The 7,991-nt window shown below is 42.1% G+C and overlaps 1 protein-coding gene across 1 annotated transcript in view; it reads right to left on the reverse strand.

The window, feature by feature from the left end:
* The window catches only part of CD28 (CD28 molecule), a 33,572-nt gene extending 30,900 nt beyond the window's left edge, over positions 1 to 2,672 (reverse strand). Inside the window, exons 1-2 of the mRNA XM_043445916.1 lie at positions 2,547 to 2,672; positions 1,420 to 1,795 (exon numbers count right to left, since the gene is read on the reverse strand). Of these exons, the coding sequence (XP_043301851.1) occupies positions 1,420 to 1,474 (55 nt within the window). The 5' untranslated portion in view covers positions 1,475 to 1,795; positions 2,547 to 2,672. The remainder of the gene's footprint in view (positions 1 to 1,419; positions 1,796 to 2,546) is intronic.
* Between the last annotated feature and the right edge of the window lie 5,319 nt (positions 2,673 to 7,991).

The following is a 7,991-nucleotide window of genomic DNA, read 5'->3' on the forward strand; positions in this document are numbered from 1 at the left end:
ACCTTTTATAAATACACAGAATTTTTAAGGTGCTCACTGGCACCTCAACAATGAAACAGATGGGTGTATTGCACAAGTTGGGTGATTACACTCTGGAACTCACGCACATGATATTTAAGGACAGCAAGAAATCATGCAATCCCCATACTACCAGCATGAGTGAGAAAGAAAATGGAAGATGCTGGCCTTTCATTATATCTTCAAAGGAAAAATAACTATCCTTACTTCAATATGCCAATTAACCCCTATCTGTCCAATTTTTGAGCCAAGTAGGACCATTTTCTAACTCTGAGAACAAGTTGAACGAACACCTGACTCCAGCCCACCTAAGTAAGCAACAAACTCTTTCTGTTGGGAACTGTGATTTACCAAAGATGATCTAACCCTGGACATATCTGGAGCTAAGAAATTTTAAAGCACAGCCTATTAGGCGGGGTAGCATAAGAGCAGAGACAAAGTGCTGGTCAGACAAGGATGGTTCAGACCCTGGTTCCAACAACCCCTACATGTGGATCTTTAGCCAAATTAACATTCCTCCCCCCAACTCTTTATCTGAAATGGGGTTAACTGTGATCACATCAAGTTCTTCATCCTCATCCCCATCATCATTGAAAACTTAAAGAATTTCAACCACTTGAAACAGATATCAACCAGCTGTTTAGAAAAACTAATTTATTAGCATCTGTATGGCACCAGCGTCTGTGACAACTCCAGAATTCATTTTGGCACTCTTTCAATTCAAGTAGACATGGCAAAAGAGTCAGACAGACTTAGTGACTAAACAAGACATGGTAATTATAGCCAACCTTTATCTTGCCGGCCAAGCATTGACCGTGCTGAACATTTCTCATGGTTTGTTTCATTTTATCCCCACAATGACCTTGAGATGAATTTATTATCACAAATAAGGACACTGAGGCTTAGAGAGTTTAAATACTAGCCTAAGCTCAGTTATCAAGAAATAGATCTGTGATATGAACCCAGGCAGTCTAAGTCCAGAGCTCTCAGAACCAACCTGCTTACAGCAATTTTCTTCCATTTAAAAATATATATGTATACACAAATGCTAAAAATTCTTGGGACATTACCAACTAATAGTTAGATAAATCTGATTTAATTCCAAAGAATGCTTATTTAAGTATTTTGCTGGCTATAGTCTGAGAATCAATGAGTTTCTTCAATAACAGGTTGCCATTTCATAGCAAAAACTACACTTCAAATGCCCGAATGTACTGAGTGCTTCGAAATTTAAAATGAACCATTCAGTGATAAATGAAGAAAAGCATTGCCCCTTTTGAAATATACCAAATAGAGAGTGCATGATTTAAAGACATTTTTTCCTGAAAAATAAATGAAATGAAATGAACCAAAATCCTCAAAAGAAAACGCCGGAGGAGGAAAGAAATCAAAAGTGTTTACCTGCTACTTGAATTGAGGGGAAGAAGTTGAGAGCCAGGAGCAGCCTGAGGATCATGGTGCTGAGGTGGGCTCCAGCCCCTCCTCCCCGAGAAGCCCAAGTGTGAGGTGAGCTGAAGACAGACTTGAGTGACTCGACTCGTCATCCGCGGCCACCACCGCCGACTTACTTCTCGCGGGGCACATGATCAAGGGACTCAAACCTCAAACATTTCACACAGGATATTACATTGTTTTGATGACTTCTGACTTTTCCTCTTCTTTTAAAGGCAAACCTTTTCTTGTCACTGAAACAGAGTATCAGTCACTCTCTGATGGTCTCATGGAAATCATGCTCCGTAGAGGGGTGTCGGGGCTGTGAAAAACGGGTGCTTGAAATCTGAAATGTAAGGGTAGACAGATGAGACGATTCTAAAAGAGGAGGGCTTTTCATAAGACGGGGATAGACTGTGTCCAAAAGACACCAATAAGAATTATACTGAGGGACTTCCCCACTGGTCCAGAGGTTAAGAAGCTGCCTGCCACAGCAGGGGACATGGTTTTGATCCCTGGTCCAGAAAGATCTCACACGCCGGGCAGCAAGTTAGCCTGTGTGCCACAACTACTGAGCCCACACACCAACTGCGGAAACTCACACCACGCTGAGGAGTAGCCCCCGCTCACTGCAACTAGAGAAAGCCCAGTCACTGCAGTGAAGACACAGCATGGCCAAAAATAACAAGTAAATAATTTTTTTTTAAAAAAGGATTATATTGAAGATTTGGGAAATAATAGTTATCAGCACTGACATTTATAAATATGAGGAACTGAATGTTTGTGTTGGACGTAGGCAGCCCACTAAACACAAACTGTTTAGTTTAGGCCAAACCTTTCCCAACTCACTTCAAGGAACTTTGAGAGAGACACCCCACTTGCAAGCACCCCACCTACAGAATATCTGGATGAGGTTCCCTAAGCAAAGGGAGAGTCGAAAGTATCCTGTGTCTTTAGGGGGCAGTGAGGTGACAAAAGCCTCTTAGTGTCTAGTGGTCTGTATGTTCCTCAAGGAAATTAGAGGTTAAATGGCAGGCATGAAAGGAGGCTCCAAGCAGCCTCCCTGAGGCTGGTGACCACGCCTCTGAAGGCCTTACCTTCTGAGAAAGTCTTCTGTGTTTAGGGGCCTTCCCCTGTCGCGGCCAGCCCCGCTATCCTCTTTAGGAGACTGGGTCAGGATCTTGTACTCCACAGCTTGTTCAAAAACCTTCCAGTAACTTTTTTCTGCTTTCCTAAAAAATCTAAGCTTTATGTGATTAACTTAGTTTGAAGTTTGTGTATATGTCTTAAAAAATAATAATAATATTTTGAATATAGATTTTTATTCTGACTATAAATGATCAAACCAATTGATCCTAAAGGAAATTAATCCTGAATATTCATTGGAAGGACTGATGCTGAAGCTGAAGCTCCAGTACTTTGGCCACCTGATGTGAAGAGCCAACTCATTGGAAAAGACGCTGATGCAGGAAAAGATTGAAGGCAGGAGAAGGGGATGACAGAGGATGAGATGGTTGGATGGCATCACTGACTCAATGGACATGAGTTTGAGTGAGCTCCAGGAGATGGTGAGGGACAGGGAGGCCTGGCGTGCCGCAGTCCATGGGGTCACAAAGAGTCAGACACGGCTGAGTGACTGAACAACAGCAATAAAAGGAGGGCATATGTCATATAGAAAATTTAGAAAAAGATACTTTTACTTTTGTAAATGTCAAAAGAATCACTAAAACAAAATTCACCTATGATCTTACCACTCTGATATAAACACTGTTAACTTTCTGGTCCTTTTCTATTAAGATTTTTACATATTTAATATCAGGTTTTATTTATAGTTTTCAACAGGTTTATACTATTATCTGTTATATCCTGAGCATTTTTCCCATGACCTGCAAGCATTCTTTATAAACATTATTTGAAACTGATACATAATATTTCATCCTATAATCACCTCATAAGTTGTCTATGTGTGTTAGTTGCTCAGTCATATCCAACTCTTTGCAACCCCTGGACTGTAGCCTGCCAGACTCCTCTGTCCACGGAATTCTCCAGGCGGAATACTGGAGTGGGTTGCCCCCCTTCTCCAGGGGATCTTCCCAACCCAGGGATTGAACCCAGGTCTCCCACACTGCAGGCAGAATCTTTACCATCTGAGCTACCTGGGAAGCCCATAAGCTGTCTAACAATCCCCTGATGGAATTAACAAATTTTTGCTATTTTCAAGTACTACATTGAACACCTTTCATGATTTAGCTATAAGTGAAAGAAGACTTCATGTCCTTCCCTCTTTTTGTCTGGCAAATGACAGATCAAAAGTATTTCCCATTCTAGTAGACCTTCTTTGTCCATATTTTAATTTTCTCACAGTTTTTGTGACCTTCCCTCTCCCATACCAATATATCCTCTTGCCATTTGGAGTAATCTGTCCTTGGAAATGATTCACTTACACCTGTGAACTAAAGGTAAATGATGAAGTCATGTCCCCAGTCATGAGGGGGACATCTTCAAGAGAAGATTCATTTCTCAAATTTGACCCAGTATTCCTAGTTCCTTGAAGATATAGAGGAACTTCTATCTTACCCTAATGTCTTACTAGCAACAATTTGTAAAAGGCAGGATAGGACTTCCCTGGTGGTCCAGTGTCCAATACTGTGCCTTCCCAATAAAGGGGGCCTGGTTTCAATCCCTGGTCAGGGAACTAGATCCCATATGCCGCAACTGAGAGTGTGCATGCTGCAAAAAAAGACTGAAGATCCCAGTGCCACAACTAGGATCTAGCACAGTCAAATAAATAAGTCAAAATACCCTTCTCTGAAAGTTTACCCTATTCTGGAGTCCCCACACCACCCAGATCTAGAACAGGAGACTCTAAAATTCAGCACAGAGATTAAGAATATGTAGAGTAGAAACAAAGACTCCCCCATATTTCCTGTGCTTGATAACAAAAGACTAAGGAGCAAATTAATAGCTGCATAGAAAAGAAATATGCTTCAAGCATAGAGCATCTAGTTGATATTATGTATGTGGTAGTGCTTAACTGAATCAACCTTAGTTGGAAAGGAGTGCAGTGATATGGACTAGCTCCTTTATTCTGCAAAACAGGATGTTGATGCCCAAAGAGGTTAGCTGATTTATACAGACCCACAAAACAATAATTAAGTATACTTGATTTTATTACTTGACTAAGGGTATTTGATGTTCACTCTTTAGAATATAAAGAAACACAAACTTTGGCATTTGCCTTCCTTTTTTAACACACTAAAGAAACAAATCATTTCATTACAGACCTTTCACATTTGCTCTTGAAATGCAATGGCATTCACATACACTAAGAAGGAGAAATGATAGGGATGAAATAAGAGACCTTCAATCCATCAATGCTTGGAGTACTGAGACCATCCTTCTTGCTGTTGTTGTTCAGTCACTAAGTTGTGTCCAAATCTTTGTGACCCCATGGAGTACAGCACACCAGGTTTCCCTGTCCTTCACTGTCTCCTGGAGTTTGCTCAAACTCATGTCCGTTGAGTTGGTGATGCCATCCAACCATCTCACCCTCTGTTACCCCCTTCTCCTCCTGCCCTCAATCTTTCCCAGCATCAGGGTCTTTTCCAGTGAGCTGGCTCTTCCCCTCAGATGGCCAAAGGATTGAACAACATTTCCCATAATAATAATAGCACTTATGAACCAAGCACTTTACACATCTGATCTCAAAGTATACTCACACAATCTATATAAGGACATGCTCTTCTATCCCCATTGTACAGATAAGAAGACTGACTCTGAGAGCAGGCTAGGAAGTCTCAGGAAGCAGTGGGGCCAGGATTAGGACCTAGATCTTTCTAACTGGAACTACCATGCCATAATCCCAGCCCTGTGCTGCCTCCCTACTGCCAGCCCCCTCCAGGACTGCAGACTCCTTCAGGACGAAAGGATAGCGACCCCATGGACTATAGACTGCCAGGCTCCTCTGTCCATGGGATTCTCCAGGCAAGAATAGTAGACTGGGTTGCCATTTCCTCCTCCAGGGGATCTTCCCAAACCAAGGATTGAACCCGATTCTCCTCCATCTCCTGCATTGCAGGCAGATTCTTTACCCACTGAGCCACCTAGGAAGACTTAAAGAAGATGTGGTATATAAATACAATGGAATATTACTCAGCCATAAAAAGGAACAAGTTTGAGTCCATTGTAGTGAGGTGAGCGAACCTAGAGCCTATTATACAGAGTGAAGTCAGAAAAACAAATATCATACATTAATACATATATATGGAATCTAGCAAAATAGTAACAAGATGTCTTATTAGACGTGTGTGACCAGAGGGTCACACAGAGGGAGAAGAAAGAGAATAGTGACCCAAGATGGCACTGAGACGACTTAATTAAACAGTGTTTCATAAAAATGCACCTATTTTTCTGAAGAAATTCCAGATTCCTTAAACCCACATACACTCTTGCAATTCAAGGACATATGCTCTATGATGGAACAGATGACCTTAATAAATCAACAGGGATACTGAAGTCCACACTACATGGCTCATCAGAGAAAAATACAAGTGACCAAATTCTATAGGCTGTTTGAAACATAATAGGAACTAACCCTAGGGGTAAGATCCTTTAAAAAAAAAGTCTCAGGGTATGTAATATTGTGATATAATAAGAAATATGTATTTTGGTCTTCATCCCTGGCTCCTACCGAGAGCTCCTAAAACTTTTTCAATTCCCTAATCAATAACCTCAGATATGCAGATGATACCACCCTTATGGCAGAAAGTGAAGAGGAACAAAAAGCCTCTTGATGAAAGTGAAAGAGGAGAGTGAAAAATTTGCCTTAAAGCTCAACATTCAGAAAACTAAGATCACGGCATCTGGTCCCATCACTTCATGGCAAATAGATGGGGAAACAGTGGAAACAGTGTCAGACTATTTTCTGGGCCCCAAAATCACTGCAGATGGTGATTGTAGCCATGAAATTAAAAGACACTTCTTGGAAGGAAAGTTATGACCAACCTAGATAGTATATTAAAAAGCAGAGACAAAAGTCCGTCTAGTCAAGGCTATGGTTTTTCCAGTAGTCATGTATGGATGTGAGAGTTGGACTGTAAAGAAAGCTGAGTGCCAAAGAATTGATGCTTTTGAACTGTGGTGTTGGTGAAGACTCTTGAGAGTCCCTTGGACTGCAAGGAGATCCAACCAGTCCATCCTAAAGGAGATCAGTCCTGGGTGTTCATTGGAAGGACTGATGTTGAAGCTGAAACTCCAATACTTTGGCTACCTCATGTAAAGAGTTGACTCATTGGAAAAGACCCTGATGCTGGGAGGGATTGGGGGCAGGAGGAGAAGAGGACAACAGAGGATGAGATGGCTGGATGGCATCACCAACTCGATGGGCATGAGTTTGAGTAAACTCCAGGAGTTTGTGATGGACAGGGAGGCCTAGCGTGCTGCAATTCATGGGGTCGCAAAGAGTCGGACATGATTGAGCGACTGAACTGAATCAATAAAGATGCTAGGAGGATCTTTTGTTTTGATATTTGGTCTTTGGCCCCAGTTCCTGACACAGGGCTCCTAAATCCCTTGGAATTTCCTGGATAATAGGAACATTTTTTTTTTTTTCTAATGAGGTAACTCTTGCTGGGCCCCTGGAGAGCTTTCAGAAGCGAGCTGGTGACCAAAAAGTTCAAGCTATGATCAGAAGCTTGGAACTTTTAGTCTCATCCCCTATTCTCTGGGGAGGAGAGAAGAACTGGAGATTGAGTTACAAGTTAATCATGCCTAAGTGATAAAAAAAAAAAACTTCATAAAATCCCTAAACTACAGGTTTTAGGGAGTTTCTGGGTTGGTGAACACATCACAAGCAGGGAGGGTAGGGTACTCCAATTTCATGGGACAGAAGTTCCAGCACTTGGAACCCAGAACTCACTCCACATCTATCTCCTCCCGTGGCTGTTCAGTTATCATGTCCTTTATTGTGTAATAAACACTCAGGAAGATGAGTGTTTTTCTGAGATCTGTGAGCCGCCCTAACACATTGTTGAATCCGAGGTGGGGTTGTGGGAACCAAATTTGTAGGCCGTTGGTCAGAAGTACAAGTGACAACCAGGGACTTGCAGTTGGCTTCTGAAATGGAGGTGGTCTTACTGGACTGAGCCCTTAACCTATCGATCTGACACTAACTCCAGGTAAATAGTGTCAGAACTGAGTTGAATTGTAGGGGGTGGGAGCAGGGGGGCAAGAATCATGTATTTGGGAACTCCAATGGCAAAAAGCAAAGGACTTGAAGTCCCACAGTCGTAGGAGTCAAAGCCCAGTTGGGTCACCTTATAGTCATATAATCTTAGAATACCTCCCTCAATAGGGTGCATATGTCACACAATGAGTGAGTCTCTCCACTCTTAAGCCCACCAGGCTCCTCTCTGTCCATGGAATTCTCCAGGCAAGAATACTGGAGTGGGTAACCATTCCCTTCTATAGGGAACCTTCCCGGCCCAGGGATCGAACCCAGGTCTCCCACATTGCAGGAAGATTCTTTACCATCTGAGCCACCT

This window comes from Cervus canadensis, chromosome 24, assembly GCF_019320065.1.
Source record: "Cervus canadensis isolate Bull #8, Minnesota chromosome 24, ASM1932006v1, whole genome shotgun sequence".
NCBI lineage: Eukaryota > Metazoa > Chordata > Mammalia > Artiodactyla > Cervidae > Cervus > Cervus canadensis.